General features: G+C 57.9%; 1 protein-coding gene across 1 annotated transcript; it reads right to left on the bottom strand.

Moving 5' to 3' along the window:
• Positions 1-2,495: 2,495 nt before the first annotated feature.
• On the bottom strand, positions 2,496-19,142 carry VEGFA (vascular endothelial growth factor A). The gene is made up of 9 exons (XM_044240702.1): positions 19,132-19,142; positions 16,077-17,205; positions 12,975-13,023; positions 9,365-9,561; positions 8,466-8,542; positions 8,114-8,143; positions 6,163-6,234; positions 4,893-5,024; positions 2,496-2,876 (listed from the first exon to the last, which is right to left on the bottom strand). The coding sequence occupies exons 1-9, from the start codon at positions 19,140-19,142 to the stop codon at positions 2,855-2,857; spliced, it is 1,719 nt and encodes a 572-aa protein (XP_044096637.1). The 3' UTR covers positions 2,496-2,854.
• Between the last annotated feature and the right edge of the window lie 53 nt (positions 19,143-19,195).

Here is a 19,195-nt window from a genome sequence, read left to right as displayed (position 1 = left end):
TCCCCTCCCTGTTCTATCTTCTCCTACCTGTTCTTCGAGGGGCTACAGAGAGGTAATGTCAGGAGAGGACCCCCAGACTCTGCCACTCCCAATACCCCCAAGCTGGACAGGTAGCCCCCTCACATGTTATGTATCTTTCTAGTCATGGATTTGTAGTTTCTGTGACTCCTCAGCCACCCACCCTCACCAGACCCTTGAGGAGTCCTCTACCCTAGCATAGCCCCATAAACATAGTTTGAGGGAATGAAAGAGAGGCAAGAGGAGGTAGATTTGGAAGCTTTGCTTATAAATGCCAAAGACCTAGACAGTGTCTACCCTCGCCAGGACCACAGGAGAGTAGGCCCTCCACAACGAGGCGGGGCAGGGAGTCCTCTCAGGGGCCACCAGAGCTGCAGGTCTATCTTCCAAGGGCTCAAGGAACTCCAGGACCCACTCTGTAAAATTTAATTACACCCTAGGGTCACAGGGTGCCTGTGAGCACCCCTTGCCACTCCCAGCCTGTTGCAGCCAAGGCCCCATAGCCAACCTTGGCCCTCTCCTGTGCCTCAGGCAACAAGCTCAGACACATGGCCAGTCTCTTCCTCCACCCAGGGACTAGGCCTGGATCACGCAGTTCCTGAAGGCAGCACTGCTCACTGCAGGCCCTGGCTCCTCTCTAGGGTGCTGTTTCTCCCTCCCCCATTGCAGAGCCCCCTCCCCGCACGTCATGGCAGAAAGTGGACGGGACGGCACCTGCTCAGCCAGAATGTAAGTGCTATAACCCCCAGCTCAAGAAGGTGGGCCACCCCATCACCTGCACCCCTGGGACCCCTTTCCCAGACCTAAGACAAATGCCATTTTCCCCAAGGGAAGAGGGAAAGGGGGCAGGAGGGAGTCTGGAACAAGGACCCAATGGAGAAGGAGAAACCAGGAGGAGCTTTGAGATCAGAATTAAATTCTTTAATACAAAATGCTTTTTTTAAGATATATCTGTATTTCTTTGTTGTTGTTTAAAAATAAATATGTACTACGGAATATCTCGAAAAACTGTACTAGAGACAAAGATGTGATGTTAATATCTTTTTCCCCCACAATTATTACGGATAAACAGTAGCACCAATAAATAAATGATAACAAATATTAAAATTAAAAAAGGAGAGAGATTTAGTATGTAGAATTCTCTATTTTTTCTTGTTTTGTTTTTACATATAAAAAACAGAATAGCAATGTCTATTTTATCAGAATCACATATATACATAAACATATATATATATATATACACACACACACACACAAACGCAAGTTGCCAAATATATATATAGTATGTAGATGTATACTGAAACCTTATTTCAAAGGAATGTGTGGTGGGGAGCCAAGGGAAAGGGGAGGGCAGAGCTGAGTGTTAGCAAAATTAAATATCTGTTCAGGACAAGCTAGTGACTGTCACCGATCGGGGAGCTAGAGATTGGAAACATGAATTTTAAAACACAAAGACCAGTACAAATAAGCGCAAGAGAGAGCAAGAGAGAGAATACATCTCATAAATAGTTGAAATTAAATATTAACCAAGAATACTGAAAAAAACCCTACTCTTTAATTAAATTAACTGTTTTAATTTCTAATTAAAAAGGAATATTAAATAAGTACCGTATATAAAACACTTTCTCTGCCTCCGTGGTGGGCACGTGGATCCTGCCCTGTCTCTCTGTGCCGCGGGAAGGGTGGGGTCTGGGGACAGGGGAGGGGTGAACCACTCACACACACACAGCCAGGTCTCCTGGGGGGACAGAACTAGTGGTTTCAATGGTCTGAGGACATCAGGCCCTCCAGGGCTGCACCAGGGAAGGGGAACTAGGAGAAGGCCAAGGCAGGAGTCCCCTCCTTTGGAGGACAAGCTGCCGCCAGGAGACCCTTCCCCCACCAATGTCTCTCTTCTTTTCGCCAAGACTTCTGCGGGCAGTGCCCTGGGCCTCTAGGGAGCAAGCGAAGAGCCGGTGAAGGTTGCCCAGTCTCCTGAATCTTCCAGGCAGTGCCCCTGGGGGCAAGATGCCTGTGCAGCATGCGGAGAGGATCCCCAAAGTACAGTAGTGTCCGGAGGCTCCCCAAACTCCTGGTCAGAACCAGTGTCCTCATCCCTGTACCTGCTGTCTGCCCATTTGACTCGGGGTAGAGGCTTGGGGCCAGGGCTGGGTTTGTCGGTGTTCCCAAAAGCAGGCCAAATTTGCCCCCGTGCCCTGGCCATGCACGTTCCCGGGCAGGGAAGGGGACCCTGGCCTTCCTAAGAGTAGGACTGCAAGATCATGCCAGAGTCTCCCCTCCCATCCTCTTCCCTGTTGGGATCTGGGTAGAGGCATTCTCCTCCCAACTCAAGTCCACAGCAGTCAAATACATCCAGTGAAGACACCAATAACATTAGCAATGTTAATTTAAAAAAAAGAGAATATATATATTTTATATATATAAAATATATATATTTATTTTTATATATATATAATATATATATATTATATATATATATAAATGTATGTATGTGGGTGGGTGTGTCTACAGGAATCCCAGAAATAAAACTCTCTAATCTTCCGGGCTCGGTGATTTAGCAGCAAGAACATAAAATGGCGATCCAATTCCAAGAGGGACCGTGCTTGGTCACCTGCCCGGGAATGCTTCTGCCGGAGTCGCGCCCTCCGGACCCAAAGTGCTCTGCGCAGAGTCTCCTCTTCCTTCATGTCAGGTTTCTGGATTAAGGATTGTTCTGGTGGCGGCGATGGTTGGTGTGGTGGTGGCGGCGTGGTTTCTGTAGCGTTCTGAATCAGGCTTTCCCGGTGAGAGGTCTGGTTCCCGAAACCCTGAGGGAGGCTCCTTCTTCCAGCCCGGCTCACCGCCTGGGCTTGTCACATCTGCGGGAGATGGGAGACAGAGGCTGGGGTCAGGGCCGGCCGTGGGGACGCAGTGGTGAGGCAGGCAGCCTCCCCATCCCAGGAGCTCCGAGTCCCTGGCCAAAGCACGGTGCTGCCTCGAGGAGCCCAGCGTGAGGGGAAAGCCAGCGCCTGTGTCCAGGGCACCCCTCTGCCCTCTAGAGCTTACAGTCTAGTTGAGACAGGACAAGGACACAGGGACATGTCATCAGAGGCGACAAATGAATCCACACTCAAAAGTCCCTCCTTGACATTTAAAAGCTGATGGTGACCAGAGTTAGGCTGAGTTAGTCAGCGAAGAGTGCCCACAGAGACATGTGCTTCGACTCTGCCTCCTCTGTGGGGCTGGCTGGTGGGAGACAGTGGGGAAAGCACCATGATGGAGGCTAGGGCCAGCTGAAAGGGAGGGGACGCCGGCGAGGCGCTGAGGGACACATCTCCCTTTACCATGCCCTCCCTCTGGGCCTCATTTCTTCGGCACGCTGGCCACAGCGGGCACCAGGTACCAGGCAGCTGTGTGACTGACACTGGGGAAGACGTGATCATTTCCTGCACTGCTCCTGCCCACCCAGAGGGGATGCCGAGAGCTTTCGTGTCAGGCCCCTACCCCTGCCACTGATTGCCTTTGCCCTTCTCCACTCTGAGAGTTTGGAGCAGTCCCTGCCCTTCTCAGAGCCCGGTAATGGCATCCTAAGCCCCGACTTGGGGTCCTGAAACTCCCACATATGGGGGAGGTCACTGGAGGTTAGCATCACTTCCATTAGCCCCAGGTCACTTCCCACACCCCATCCCAGACAGTCTCTCTGCAGAATAATCCCCACAGAAACCCTAAAATGATAAAGCCCTCACTTTCCCCAAAGCCCCTAGGGCATGTGGAGACCCCTCACTGGGCCCTAGAGTTAGGCAGAGCCCCAAGGCTAGCACTCACTTTTACTTCCTGCCTTCATGTACCCCTGAGACAGACAGAAGGCTGCACCAAAGACCCAGGGCCTCATCCCTGGTACCCTATGAACATCCACAGCCACAGGAACACGGGGGGTGGGGAAGGCAGTCACATTTCAAAGACTTTGTTAATGGAGCATCTGGAATGGCTGGGTGGACCCCAACCCTGCGCGGGCATCCCCATAGAAGCCCCTCTGAGTGACACTCAGGCTGGCCCTCCCAGCCTTGGAGCAACAGCCAGACTGGTATAAACACCACCAAAGTCTTCGAAAGATTGCCAGCCAACCTGTCACGGCTCTGTGCTCCTGACCTTACCCCCTGAACGCAGCCATGCATTTGCTTACATGCTGGACACTTTCTAGGTCCCCACTGTGGTCCAAGGACAGAGCTACAGATGCCTGGAAGGTCACCCCGGCGAACAAAAGCCAGGCCCTCCCGTGGGGCGCTCCCGACCCGCCCATCCTGGAGGCATCTGGAACTAATGTGGGCTATTTGGGGTTGTCATCGTGACAAGAACGTATTACAGGTTAACTCTCCTAGGATCCCAGTTTCAGAGGGCCTCGCCCCCTGCCCCATGAGAGACACTGAGGGGATGAGAGCAGTACAGACTTCAGAGAGTGGTGGCAAGGCCCCCAAGAGCCTCTGCGATTTGTAGATGGCAGCACCCCCTCAGACCAAGAAGGGCCCTCCGTATTAGTAGCAAGGTAGTAGTAACCACATCAGGACCAACAGCCACCACAGGACACCGCGGGACCACAGGACACGACTCTTAGCCTGCGTCCACACCGTCACATGAAGCCACACCAGGCTACCCCCTCAGGCAACCAGGGCAACGTCTGAACAGGCCCCACCAGGCCAGGCCAGCGCCTGCCACCCCCCGCAGGGGCCTCTCGAGCACAGAAGGCAGCAGTCAGTCACCAGGCAGGCAGCTAGAAGCCGAGCAAGCAGCTGGCCCCTCTTGGGTGCGTGTGCGCACCATCTCTCTCTCTCTCTCTCTCTCTCTCCCCATCTCTGTGTGAAGCCCCTCTCTGACTCCCTCGCCCTCTGGGAACCAACCTGCAAGTACGTTCGTTTAACTCAAGCTGCCTCGCCTTGCAACGCGAGTCTGTGTTTTTGCAGGAACATTTACACGTCTGCGGATCTTGTACAAACAAATGTTTTCTCCGCTCTGAGCAAGGCCCACAGGGACTGCAAAAAGGCAAAAGGAAAGACATCTAAGCTAGAGCGTCAGCAGAGAGAGAGAAAAAAAAAAAACAAAAAACCATGCAACACCCCCTAACAGTCCGCAGCTGCACCACCCCCCCCCCCAGCTCACTGGTCCCCCTGCCCTTCCATGCCCTGGAAGGATCCAAGGGCTGCAGCGGAAGACGGAGAGAGCAGCGAAAAGAGGCAGCACTGGCTAGGAAGCCTGCCTGCAGGAAGAGGCAGGCACAGATGGGCAGAGAGTGCAAGGAGAGGGCCCCCGTAAGGGGGGTGCTATCCCCTGGGGACAAATACAAGTCTTGGGCCACAAGGCCCCAACAGCTACCACCCCAGAAAGAGCACACCTTGACTCTTCACCTGCTGGGGACAGCAATCCGGGCCACCTTCCCTGTGCCAGGGCTCGGGCCCGGGGCCCCTCCACCAAAGGCAGGCTGAAGGAGGGCACCATGGCAGGCCAAGCCTAGAGGCAGCATCCACAGCCAGGCCACCAGTGGCCGAAGGGCCCACCACAGCCTCCAACCCAGAGGAAGAGCCTCCAAACCTACAGGGAGGTTCCCGTGGGTGCCGTGGGTTGGCCGCGTTACAGGGCTCCCCTCCGGAAGCCCCAGGTCCACGAGGATGGGCTGCCGTGCAGTGCCTGACCCCACCCGGCCTCTCCTTCAGCTGACAACAGGCTGCCTCGTGTCCTTCGCGCCCCTTCCTCACGCCGCGTCTGCCCACCCCACCACCCTCAGCTTCCAGACAAGTGTGCAAGCCCAGAGCAGTGGAAACCAGTTGAGTGAGAAGGCACCCGTGCCTGGCACCCGTGCCAAATGGGCCCGCCACCAGTGCCCAGTGGGTGAGGGAAAGGCGGTGCCCAGCCAAGCCAGAGATCCCCCCCCCCCGAATCCTCTGGGCCCACTCTGCCCGCCTGCCCACCCATCCCAACCCTGGACCAGCCACGCCACCACCGAGTCTAGCCACTGGTGCCAATTAGTGGAGTGAGAGTGAGAGAGAGCCACTGCGGGGAGAGGCGGAGGAGAGCTGGGGGGGCCGGGGGGGCAGGGTTAGGGGTCCCGCCGGCAGGAGTCTGACTGGGGGCCGGGGAGGCTCCAGGCAATGAGACAGCGGAGGCACCACGTACACGCTCCAAGGTTTATACCGGGATTTCTTGCGCTTTCTTTTTTGCCCCTTTCCCTTTCCTCGAATTGATTTTCTGGAAAATAAAAAAACAGAGACAGACAAAGAGAGAGCAAGGGGGAAGGGGAAAGGAAAAGAAGCAACAAGGAGGGCAGGGTTCGGGACGCACTCCCTGGAACAAGGCATCGGAGGCCAGTGGGCTCCAGGAAAGGGCCTGCACACACGCGCGCACACACACACACACGCACACGCAGGCTGGGGCAGCAGGCATGCAACGGCTCCTTCTTCTCCCTTTGGCCTCCCTGGGGAGGCCAGTCCAGCCTCCAGCAATGCTCTGGTTTGAGAGCAGAGGCTGGGTGGAGGACACAGGACCCAAAGGCCTGCATACTCATGGCAGCTCCTGGTCCCAGGCAAGGACCTGTCAGCAGGCTCTGGGGCCAACAACCCTGAGCAGGTTTGACCCTGAAGGTCGGGCAGGGGGCTATAAAAGGTACGCCAGAGTTTGGAGAGACCTGACTTGATGGGGGTAGGAGTCAGGGCCCAGGCTGTGCTCCAGGTACCCTCTGCCTTCATTTCCAAGTGCACTAGTAAAGGGGTCCCTCAGGGAGCCCTGCCTCCGCAGATCCTGGTGTGGGAGAGCAGCTACCCTGGGAGCTGGCACAGACCCAGGGGCGGCACGTGAAAGGCGCCAGCCTGCCCAGCTATAACCTGGGCCGAGAGGCAGGGATGGGTGTCCTCAGAGCCCCAGGCAGGCGGTAGGGTGGGATGGGAGTTAGGGAGGCACGGGAGGAGGGGCCTGGGCGTTACTTGGCAGGAAGTCCTCTCCCCAGCCTGTCAAAGCCTGCTACACCATCTCACCAGACTCTCTTCCGAGCCCAGGCGAGCCCCCCACTCTCCCTGTGGGCAAAGCAGACATTTGGGAAATGGGCAAGGGGGGGCAGGCTGAAGCCTGTTCCCCTCAAGGGAACCAGCACTCTCCACACCTGCCAGGCCAGAGAGTGCCCAGAGTGTCTGCCATGGGGGAAGAAATGAGGGGGAAGGGACTGAGGAGAGGGGCAGAACAGCTCCCCTAGAAGAAAGCACTGGGAAGGCAGGAGATCTATACACACAAATACACACTCATTCTCTCTCTCTCTCTCTCCTTCTCTGAGCCTAGTCTCCGAAATCACTGCTCTGGGAGCAACAGCAATCCTGGAAGTTGGGGACTCAGGGAAGAGGGAAGGGGTTGAGGCCCCAGAGTTTTAGGGGCAGACGGGATGATAAGGGAGGGGAGGAAAGGGCACAGTTGCTCTCTCTCATTCTCTTTCCCTGCAGGCTAGTCCTTTGCTCACCAGGTCTCAAAGGCCCACTGCCCCCAGACTATGCCCCCCTGCTCCATCCTGACCCAGCCCTCCACACAGAACAACTAGAAGCCTCAGAAAATGACCAACTGTCAACTCATTTCTCTCTGGCCAGGGAGGGCTGAGTGGCTCTGACCCACCCTCCTCCTACAGGGCATCACCCAGAAAACATCTCAGCCGGCCCCCAAGTCCAATCACACCACCAGAGCAACCATTGTGAGAGGCCGTCCCCTCTGACACACAGAAACTGGCCTCTTTGCTACCTGCTCCCTCTCCCCGCTGTGCGCGATGGGAGACTAGAACAGGCCGGGGAAGCCGAGTCCACATGGCCCCCCAGCACACCAAAACTGCAAGTCCCAGCCAGGAAGGACCCGGAGACCTGGAATGTGTGGTCTCTCCTACAGGAAGCTCCAGGCTCCAGACTGGGGTTTTGCCCCTAATCCTAGAGCTATAATCCTCGAGTTTGCTCCAACCCCCTCCTGCCACCACAAGTCTTTGTGAGGCCAACTCCCTGACCCGGTGAAGCCATCAGATCCCCTGAGAGAGGAAGCCAAGAGCCCCAACCAAGATAACCGGCCAAGGAGAGGGAGAGGAGCTAAAGTCATGGCCACTTACTTTTCTTGCCTTGCTCTATCTTTCTTTGGTCTGCAGTGGGCAGAGAAAAAGAAAAGAACAAAACAGAGAAGGATTCAGACGGTGAAGCTGACAAAGGTAGTAACATATTATTTATGACACATCAATGCAGTTTTAATCCCTTTACATAAAATAACTCAAACCTTCCAACAACATTATGAGAGACATCATCCTATGGTTGTACCCATTTGACAGTTGTAGAGACTGAGGCACCGTGGAGTAAAATTAAAATGCCCAAGGTTCCACAGTTGCAATGGAGAAACGGCTAACAAGTGTAACATGCTTAGCCCTCCCACTGTCTGCTGAACGAGCAAATCCGTGCCTCTGTCCTCACCTGCATTCACATTTGCTGTGCTGTAGGAAACTCATCTCCCCTATGTGCTGGCCTTGATGAGGTTTGATCCGCATAATCTAGAGGGAAAGGAAGCAGATCACAGAGGTCAGTGACCCAGCCAGCCATACCCAGATGGGACACCCCGTGGCTCTTGCCACTTAGCACCAAGGGGTTCTACAGAGCAGGGGTGGGGGCAGAGGGAGGAGGGACCTGGGGCTCTACCAGAAAGAGCCTCAGGCCCACCCCCACTCCCCTGACTCCCCGGACCCTGCTGACCTCAAGGAGCCCCCGCTCTTCCTGGGGGCAGGCGTGGCTGCACGGGTTGGCCAGGCTGGGAATGTGAGTCCTGAGTTCTTGCCAGTCCCCGCCCCTCCCCTCCTGTTAGCCCCTCTAGGCCTCACCCTGACCCTTAGTTGCTACCCAAGAGCTACCTTCCCTGGGGTCTCAGAGCTCCCCCCACCCTGTCCGGCCTGAGATGTGTCACTGGGCAGCAGCAAACGATGTCCTTTGAACACTCTCCATGCACCAGGCTCATCCAGCACCCCAAACAGAGCCCCCAAGGAGGAGGTGCCCTCTTCCTCCAAGAGAAGAGGAGAGGGGTACCTGTCACAGGTATGAGCCCCTCCTAAGCCCGGGGCAAAGGTCAGGGGGGAGGAGGAGGCAGCAGGGACTTGTGGGGAACCCCAAACCAGAAAATGCAGGCATCTTTTAACGCAAAGGGGCAAGACTCCCCACACCTTGCCGTAACTGACTTAGGGACAGGAGCTGAGCAAGGCAACTCTGGCTCTCCTCTCAAGAGCTGCCCAGGAAAAGGCCAGGGAGCACCTGTTCCAAAGTCTAACCCCTGCTGCCTCCTGCCCCCTGTCCCACCCCCACCCCCACTCCCCACAGATGCCCACCTGCATAGTGATGTTGAACTCCTCAGTGGGCACGCACTCCAGACCCTCATCATTACAACAGCCCCCACACCGCATCAGGGGCACGCAGGATGGCTTGAAGATGTACTCGATCTCGTCGGGGTACTCCTGGAAGATGTCCACCAGGGTCTCAATGGGACGGCAGTAGCTGCGCTGGTAGACATCCATGAACTTCACCACTGCATGGATGGGGTGACATGTGAGCCCCGCTGGTCACACAGGAGATGGCCGGCCCCTATCTCCCCTGAGCTTCAGAGGGCAACACCATGGAGTTCCTGTACCCCTACTGGGGTACCAGCCCTTCCCAAACTCTAGCTGAAGTCCCTCCACTTGTGTGCTTGACATCCTTCCCTAAGCTTTCCACCATGGGCACTGATGATTCCAAAGTGATCACACGAGGCTGTAGGGTTCTGAGGAAGATGGTCTGCCATATCTGACCCACTGCCTCGCCATGACCACCAAGCCAACTCGTGAGTCAACCTTGACGCCAGGGCACAGTCTGAGGACGAGTATACTTGTCGGGGTTGGGGGGGAGGGGTGATCTAAGTTTTCCATGAAAGGAGGAAGAGCCAGCTTGGCAAACCTACTCCCCATTTCCCTAGAACTTCTGCCACACGAACCACCATACCAACAACCGCTGAACGAGGACTTATCATAAGGTGGGCATTGTGTGCTGTCATCCCTAGTTTTCATGGCCAATAGTATGAGGTTCCAGTAGAAACCCCATTTTACAAAGGGGGACCTGGAGGTTCTGAGGGGCTGAGGAACTTGCCCCAGGCCCACACTTCCGAACAGCTCTGATCAAAGCCCTCCCAGGACAAATTATGCAGAAGCATGGTGGAGGGAGCACTTTACCACCTGCCAGACCCCTCCCCAGACACCGGCTGGGGAGGCAGTGAGCATCAGCACAGGGGTCAGGCCTGCCTGGAATCAGCAGGTGGCAGCCGGTGGGCACTCTGCAGGCGCAGCCTCCCCGATAACCCCGCCCGCCCCAGAGGGCAAACTGCTTGCATCATGGAAAAAACGGTGCTGCTGCCGTTGCAGCCGCAGAGCACTTCTAGAAGCTGATCTGGAGCGAGAACAGGGTAAAGACAGCTTCCCAGGCTGGCCATGGAGCCTGCGGTGCACTGGAGCGTGAAGGGGTAATTCTAGGCCACAGGGGCGGGGTCCTGGAGAACAGATATACTCAGGACCTGGAATGATGGCTCCCAGTTGTGGCTCAGCCTGTCACTCTCCATCACACACACACACACACACACACCCTACTACCACAAAGTAATCCTTTCCCTGAAATGCTCCCCCCGCTACCCGACACGGGAGGAAGAAGTGGCATCCAGGCTGTGAAGAAGTCCCGGCTCTGGCCATGACTTGGTGTGTGACCTTGGGCCAGTCCCTCCCCTCTCTGGCCCTCAGACTGCACATCTGCGTAAGTAGGCTGGGCAGATCCTTAAAGACACTGAAACTGAGACTGAAAATGTGGGGTTTTGTATCCCATTTCCAGCCCTGAGAATAGGTGCTCTTTCTCAGCCCAGATAACACAAGGCTTGGAACCTTACCTCCAAGTCATCTGAAGCACAACCCCCTGGCCTGCCTTTCCCCAGGGACTGTGGCTGAGCCTCCTCATCCCTTCAGAGGGTAAAGGAAGATGAACCTGGGTGTTATCTATATAATAGGGAGGTTGAGAACTGGGGAAGCTGAGGGGCAGGGAGGGGAGGGCCTCAGGTGTGCAAATAGCAAGGGAGGAGGAAGGGGCTCCCAGCCAGTCCCTGGCCCTGTCTGAGATCTACTACCCCTCTGCAGACAACAGACACAGAATTCTCCTCCAACCCCAAAAGGGTTAAGGTCAAGCACCACCAGAAAGAGTACAGATGAGATCAGGGATCTGAAGAAGCCCTTTACTAAGCCAAGTCCATATCAAAGAAGATGACTAATCAAGAAATCCTGAGCTAGGCGTGCCTGGGTGGCTCAGTGGGTTAAGCCTCTGCCTTCAGCTCAGGTCATGATCCCAGGGTCCTGGGATGGAGCCCCCGCACTGGGCTCTCTGCTGGGCAGGGAGCCAGCTTCTCCCCCACCTCACCCCCGTCTGCTTCTCTGCCTACTTGTGATCTCTGTCAAATAAATTAATAAAATCTTAAAAAAAAAAAAAAAAAAGGAAGAAAGAAATCTTGACCTGACACTTCATCATGGTTTGGAACAGAGATGGCCCAGGTTTTGTGGCCCCAACCAGGACAGGAAGAAAGCAGGAAGGTCTGCTCTAGATTGTGGCAGCTGGTAGCTGAGGGTAAAAAGTCAAAGACTGGGGATTCCTTGGAAAAGCTCCCTGGAATCCTCAAGGGCCACAGGAGAGAGGTCGAGGGAGCAACTTCACCCATCCCCTTCAGACCCCAGCCACCACCCCCAAAGAAAGCCGGCCAACTTCTGCCCAGGCCACGGACATGCATCAACTCCCACAACAAGCTTTCTCGCTTTTCCTTACTTCTTGAAGACAATCTTGTCCCCAGGAAACAAAGACCATTTGTCTTGCCTCTCCCAGAACACAGAGACCACCGGGAGGCTGATGGGGGGTGGGTGCCCACTGGCAGCCAGGAGCCTCTGGGGGCCACAGGCTGTGGATGGAGTGGCTGGGAAGCCAGGCCCTGGGCCAAGGAAAGAGCTCCTGAGTGAAGAGGGAGATGGAACTAGCTGGGCATCACCCCTGCCCAGGGAGTGCCAACACCACCCCTGGCCACCACCCTGGGCCACAGTGGGTTTGGGGCTGGAGAACTGGCCGGGAGGAAGACCTGGGGGGCCTTCCCACCTCAGAGGTGGGGAGTTGGGGGAGTGGCATCAGGCACTTCTCTCCCCAGGCTGGAGCAGAGGCCACATTCAGTGAGGGGGGAGAGCCAGGGCTTCCCTAGAGAAATGGGAGGATCCCTACTCCAAACCACAGGAACAAAAGGCAGGCTGACTCTTAGTTGGGCAGGGGGCGGGGCACCTGGGAGCTATAGCCAGCCCTCTGCTGGCCCAGGAGGGAAGTTCACAGCACCCAAACCTATCCCACCCAGAGGGCAGAGGGAGACGGCAGGGCCTTCTCTCCACCCCCAAAGGAATACAGGCTGTGGGGGCAGGGGGTTCTCAGGAAGTTGGGCCCTCTGGACCTCCAGCTCACGAACAGCCAATCTGCTGGACAGCCAGGGGCACAGCCCCCTCCACGCAGACCCCACAGGTATGACAAGGCTGGGCTGGATGAGACATGACATAGTCTATCCATCCTCCCCTCAGGACAGGTGGGACAAGGGACACCTCCTGCGACACCTGGGATCTTTGAACACTGTCTTTCTGGCCTGTGCTCACTGCTCCCTCTCCAAATAAAATTTTACTGGAAAGACCAGAAGGAAAAGACAGCAAGTTCTATTTCTAACAGAGACCTGAGTAGGAAAGAGAGTCCTCCTAAATGAAGGGTGACTCTCACGGTGCTCCCCTCTTCCCTTCTTGATCCCCATTTCTACACCCCTTCCCCCATCCCATGGCCACAGACTTGAAAGAAAGGGATCGGGCCTCCCACCCCTCCCCTGGGGAGAGAGATACCCCTCCAAGGGCCAGAGGGACTCACCTTCGTGGGGTTTGTGCTCTCCTTCTGCCATGGGTGCAGCCTGGGACCACTGAGGACAAAACAAAGAGCAAGGCACGGGCATGAGCAGGGATGGAGAGGCCCAGCCACACGCCTGACCGGCAGCCTCTAGCTTCTCTGAGGCTTCTGAGAAGAACAAGGCACCTGCCCGGCTCCCCAGAGCAGAGAGCATGCCCACTGTCCCCTGTGAGTTCCAGTTCGGACAGAAGAGAAAGAATGACCCGCTATGGGGGGCATGGGGGAGGGCAGAGAACTGGAAACACAGGAGGAAAATACCAGAATGCTGTGCTGCCTGGGTCCCCACCCCTTCCCCACATTTCCCTCCCCGCCCCTCACTGGCCCACTGCTGAGTTCAGTGAATATTCTCAGCCCCCCTGACTCCCTGGTCTAAAGCCAGGAGTAAGTAGTAAGGTCAAACAGGAGGACAAATTTGGATTGGAGCAGGAAGGAAGGACTGGGGGCGAGAAAAACAACATGGTGACCTTCTCCTGCTGACATGACAAATACCAGGGTGAGCTGGTGCTGGGGAAGGAGGAGGGTGCAGAGGAACGAAGGGCGCCAACCACCCTCCCCCATCCAAACTCCTCTGCTCTCCGGAGTTTTCAGCAAACCTCCTCAGGTATATTCAGCAAAGCCACAGGTTGCCTAGAAGGGAAAACCAGGGAGGAAACCCTGGGGGAGGGCAGAGCCCCGTTTGTCCCAGCACACAGACCTCCGGCAGTCAGAATGTACCTCCAAAGCCCGGAGCCTCACACTCCCACCTTGTTCCCTGGTTTCTTCTCCCTCTCAGACTGAGGGAGGTTGGGGTCCAGAGTCCCTCTCACCTAGCTCGGCACTTTTCCTCCAATGCAACCAGCAAAGTATTTATGCCTTAGCACTGCCCAGCCCCTAGGGGGCCCCCTGCACTACCCAGCCTTGAGGCCTCCCCTAGCCCTAGCCATCCCTCCCTACCCCCACCAGATCATTCCTCCCCTCCCCAGAAGCTGTGAAGGTCAACATGCCCAACCATGTGGACCTGACAGCTCTGAGAAGGCAAAGGCTTATCCCCACCCTTCCAGAGGGCCTCCGGTTCTCACCAGCTGCCCACCCCACCTGCCCTTCTTTGGGGACGTATCCCAAGCAGCAGAGCCGTACACCAGCCTATGGAACTGCAGACCCCACTGACAAACTGTCTCCTTCCCACAGACCCCCAATGCACCCTGGATCTCTGAGTCTTTCCCCAGGGGCAAGGTCAGATAACAGTTTCCAGGATCCCAGCTGGGCAGTCTCCCACAACAGCTCCCTCAGGGACCCCCAGGGTCCCCACCTTAGCTCCTGGCCCATCTCCGGGATACCCCCTGGTTTCCTTCTGCCAACATTCTCCCTGTGCCCTCCACTCCTCCTGGGCCCCCATGAGGAAGGGGGACAGAAATTTAACCCCCTCCAAGGCCAGGGGGCACTGGGAGGGGCTGTTCTGGGCAGGGAGGGGCCAGGTGCCCTTCTCTGGGGGCCTCTGAAGGTCACACTGTGGCCAGGCCGCCACTCCTCCCCCTCTCCCTCCCCCCCAACTAGGAGGCCTGGAGCCAAGGCCTTTGTGCCAGGGTCTGAGGCACCCAGGGTGCAGCAGGGACCCCAGCCCATTTCTTTCTCTCTGCCTCTCTCCAAGGGGAGACTCTGTAGCCGATGGAAGGTGAAAGGGAAAAGTGTCAAGGACCCCTTAGGTGGTTCTGAGAAGCAAGTTGGGTGGGCAAGTTTTAGAGTTCCAAAAAACCACCTGCTCCTGCTTGGACACCCCATTTCACCAGGACAAAGTGTGTTTGCAAGGCTGGAAGAGCTCCTTCCAAAAGGGGTGGGGGGCGGGGGGAAGCTGGTCCCACAATGCCCATGTTACAGCAAATTTTAACCCATTTTCCCAAAAAGTGTAAAGTGGGGTAATGACACTCTTTTCATTCCTACCTTAGGCCACCCCCATAAAAGCTAAAGCACGGTTCGGAAGTGTGGGGGAGGGGAGCAAAGCGGACTGTCACCAAGTGGGGACTTCAGGTAGTCTGACAAAGCACCAGGGTGGACCCCTGCAACCTGACCTCTGACAGCGATCATTCTGTCCCTGGCCTCTGGGGTCGGAGAGGGGTTACATGGGTCTTCTCAGCAGAGGGGAGTAAAAAATAGAAGGGTGGCAGGGGTTTCTCTCCACGTCAGGGAGGAAATGGGGAAAGGGCATCAAGAAATCCGTCCCAGCACAGGAAGGGGCTAGGGGCTGGGGACAGTGGAGAAGACGTATGGGGTGGCTCTCCGCGTCCCCCGGCTAGGGATACCTCGGGAGGTCACCTTCCCGCGGAGGGCCGGTGGGGGGAGGGGCGCCGCTCGCCGCCCGGGTCTCCCCGCTCGGGGCCGCCGAGGCTCGGGGAACACGCGGCCGGCCAGGCCCGGGCTGATGTAATCGGCTCCGCGCCGCGCGCGCCCGGCCGGGCGGGGGAGGGCGGGCACCGAGCTGGACGCGAGCGGGAACGGGCGGGGGTGCCTCCGCGCAGGTTGCCCGGCGGAGACCGGGGGTCCCCTCGGCAATCCACCCCGAAACTTTTCTCAAACTCGTGGCGAGGGCCTAAGAGATCGAGCGCCAATGACAGCAAGCCCCCTCACCCTCGCCCGCGCCCTGCCCCCTCCACGCTCTCTGCCCTCCCTCGGTCCAAGGTCCGGGCACCCCCCTGTCCACTGGGCTCCGGCTCCCGCCCCCGCTGCCCGGACTTCCAGTTTGTCCGGGACCAGCGGCCAGGAGCAAACTTCAGCTGCCCGCGGCAGCGCAAGCCCAGCCCCCTCGGCCTCCTCCTCTGCCTCCCGCCCTCCGCTGGTCGGCCCAGATCGTACGTGCGGTGACTCTGGTGGGTGGGCAGGGCCCGCGTGGGCGGTGAGATTCTATCCCGGTGCCCTCCCACCTAGCGCCCCCCCCTCCCCCCAAATGTACGAGGATCGAGGGGGAAGCCACGCGCCCAGTACCCAAGGACCCGCGTGGGGTACGGAGCCCCCACGCGCGCGCTCGCACGCACGTCCCCAGCCGGGAGAGGCGCTCGCAGCGGCCCGCGACGCCTGGTGGGCACAGCCGCTTACCTTGGCATGGTGGAGGTAGAGCAGCAAGGCAAGGCTCCAATGCACCCAAGAGAGCAGAAAGTTCATGGTTTCGGAGGCCCGGCCGGAGCCGGCGCGGCTCGCGCTCCCTCTCCGGCTCGGGCTGCGGGGCGGCCCGCTCTCTTCGGCGCCTAGGCGGTCTCCTCTTCCTCCTGAAGCCGAGGCCCGGGCCAGGGCCTGGGGCGCGCGCGCGGCTGGAGCACTGTCTGCGCCCACAGCCGCCTCACCCGTCCATGAGCCCGGCTTCCGAGCTCCAAGTCGCCACCGCGGCCCCCTCTCCGCTTCCTTCTCTTCCTCTTCCTCTTCCCCCTCCTCCGACTGCGGCTCCTCCCGGCCCGAGCTAGCACTTCTCCCGGTTCCGCTCGGCTCGGCTGCCCCGGCACGGACCACGGCTCCTCCGGAGCGGGAACAACCCAGAAGTTGGACGAAAAGTTTCACTGCAACGCCGCGAGCCCCGACCCCCTCCACCCCGCCTCCAGGCGCGGGCTCCGGCTCTTGCCCGCGGCTCGTCGCCGCGTCCACCCTCGGCCGCCCGCCGGGGAGGAGGTGGGAGTTGGGGCGGGGGGCGGTGTCTGTCTGTCTGTCCGTCAGCGCTGCTGGTCCGATGCGGGATCCCGAGGGGGAGGGCTCACGCCGCGCTCTGGCGGTCACCCCCAAAAGCAGGTCACTCACTTTGACCCTGTCCCTGTCGTTGCTCGCTTCGCCCGCGCGCGCTCTCTGACCCCGTCTCTCTCTCTCTTCCTCGACTTCTCTTCTGGAGCTCTTGCTACCTCTTTCTTCTCTCTGCAGGTTTCCAAAATCCGAAGTGATTGGGGGAAGTAAAGGAGCGATCTCCCCAAACGGTCGGCCCGATTTTAGCGGGGAATGGGAAGCAAAAAATAAATTAAAACGGGAAAGAATGTGGATTTTTAAATTGCTGAAGAAAAAAAGAGGAGGGTAAACCCTGGAAAAATGAATATCAAATTCCAGTGCGGAGACCCCTGGCCGGTGACCCCGCCGGTTCGTCCGCCTCGCCGCTGCGCCTCGCGACCCAGCGCCGCTGCCGCCGGTTCCACTCGCCCCCCGCGCCGCGGCCTCCTTGCAGCACGGCTGCCCCAAGCCTCTGCGCTCCCTACCACTAGCGGCCGCTTAAAATAGGCTAAGCCCCGCCTTTGGCACGCCCTGGGGCGGGGCCAGGCCCAGTGTCTGCGCCTCTCGGACTGCCCCGCACGCCCCTCAGGCCTTCCCGGGGGACGTGTAGCTAAGCCTGCCCCCCACCCCCGCCAGTGAAGGGGAAGCTCGACCCCCACCTAGGTCCACAGCCTGAAAATTGCCCAGCCCGGCTTTGCCCAGACACACACACGCCCGCGCCGTTTTGGGGGGAAGGGTACAGGAAAGTGAGGTTATGTGCGGACAGGGCTAGGGAGCTATTCCTTCTTTACTGGGAATATTGGAGGGAGGGGTGCTCTGGGAGGGCAGGGAGTCGGACAGGGACGGGTGGGGAGAAGGACATACAGATGTATTGGAATACTGGCGTGACCCCTGGCCTTCTCCCCACTCCAGCACTCTCAGTCCGCCCCCCCCACAACACACACTCACACTGACACACACACGCGTCCTCGCTCTCACGCAGACGCCGCTTTCCCAAGTTCACCCAGCTTCCCTGTGGTAGCCGAGCGCCCCCTAGTGACTACTGCCTGCACACCCCCAGCTCTGGCTCAAGAGGGAATGGGCTCTGGGAAGAGGGTGGAGGGAGACTAACCCAGATCCCATTTCTGACCTCCCAAACAGAGGCATGTTTGGGACTCGAACAGACCCACATGCAGAGAGCCCGATGCTGGGCACAGGAGGCATGACGTATCCGTGTGGACAATGTGCCCATCTGGAGACTTTATCTGGCCTGCTGACATCAGAGTGAGCTACAGCCAAAGGACTGGGGTGACTGGGGTCCTTTGGGAAGTGTCCAGGGAAGCTTCCTTGGGGGAAATTATTTGGCACCAGGTTTGTAAGACTGAAAATGGGAAGCCGTGTGGTTCTGGGTTAGTCAGTGGCCCAGAGGGAAGAGGACCTGTTGGAGCCCACGTATGCACTGTGGAGTCTGGCAGAGCCCAAAGGGAGAGGCAGCCCGGCAGACAGAAGCCCTTGTTCCTGCTCCCCCCCCCCAGATGTTGCCAGGGAACTGAGGCCAGGGGGCTGGTGGGGGCGGATGGAGGCCAGGGCCTGAGTGATGATTCAAACCTACTCACCAACACTAAGGAACGTCTGTAGGCCAGCTGCCCAGAGCTCCCAGGAGGCTGGGGGCCAAAGCTTCTTTCTATCAGCCCCAGCCCAGCCTCTCAGCTCATCTTCTGAACAGAATTAGGGTTTCTCCTCAGGACTTCCAGACCCCCAGTGTCCCTTGCCCACTTCTACTGACTGGGAGCCTCTCTCCTCTTTCCCCCAGTTCCCCCCACCCCACACTGGCTCCCTTCAAAGCCCCCTTTTCCCCAACTCCCCTGGTCTTCCCTAAGTGCTCCCCAAGGCCCCCACCCCACCCTTGGATATAGGAACCAGCCTGGAAAAATTCCTGGTTGGGCTTTGACCCAGCAGCTCCCAGGTTCCCCCAGGGAACAAAGAGGGGGCTCTGATACCTGAGGGAAGAGAGGGACCAACCAGTCTCATTTTTCATCCAGATCCGGCCAGGGCCTGGCCCAGGGCTGATGTAGTCTCTGTGGGTGTCTGGGCCGAGAGCAGGAATGCCGCAATTTCCCCCAAATTGACCCAAACGATCCAGGAAGGTTACTCAGCCAACCCCTTGCCTCGGCACATGGTCCTGCGGTTGGGTGAGGGTGTTAGGTCACCTCTTTAGGAGCCCAGTTCCACGGGAGTGGAGTCCTGAGGCTCCTATGAGCAGAGGGGCTGCCCACCCCACCCCATTCTACCCTTTGCATCACCCATGCCTCCAGTCCTGCCTGTACCACCTGGCAAGCTCCCCAGCAGCAAGGACAAGGTCTTTTTCCAGTTACTAAACGTTTATTTGCTGGCTCAGGGGGCCCTCCTCCCAGGCAAGCCTTCTTACCTAGGCTCCATGCTCCAAGCTGCTGCATGGGAGATGGAAGGGAAGCCATTAAACCTCCTCCTTC

This window comes from Neovison vison, chromosome 1 (assembly GCF_020171115.1).
Source record: "Neovison vison isolate M4711 chromosome 1, ASM_NN_V1, whole genome shotgun sequence".
In the NCBI taxonomy this organism is placed as follows: domain Eukaryota; kingdom Metazoa; phylum Chordata; class Mammalia; order Carnivora; family Mustelidae; genus Neogale; species Neogale vison.
This window is presented reverse-complemented; position numbering and strand designations above follow the sequence as displayed.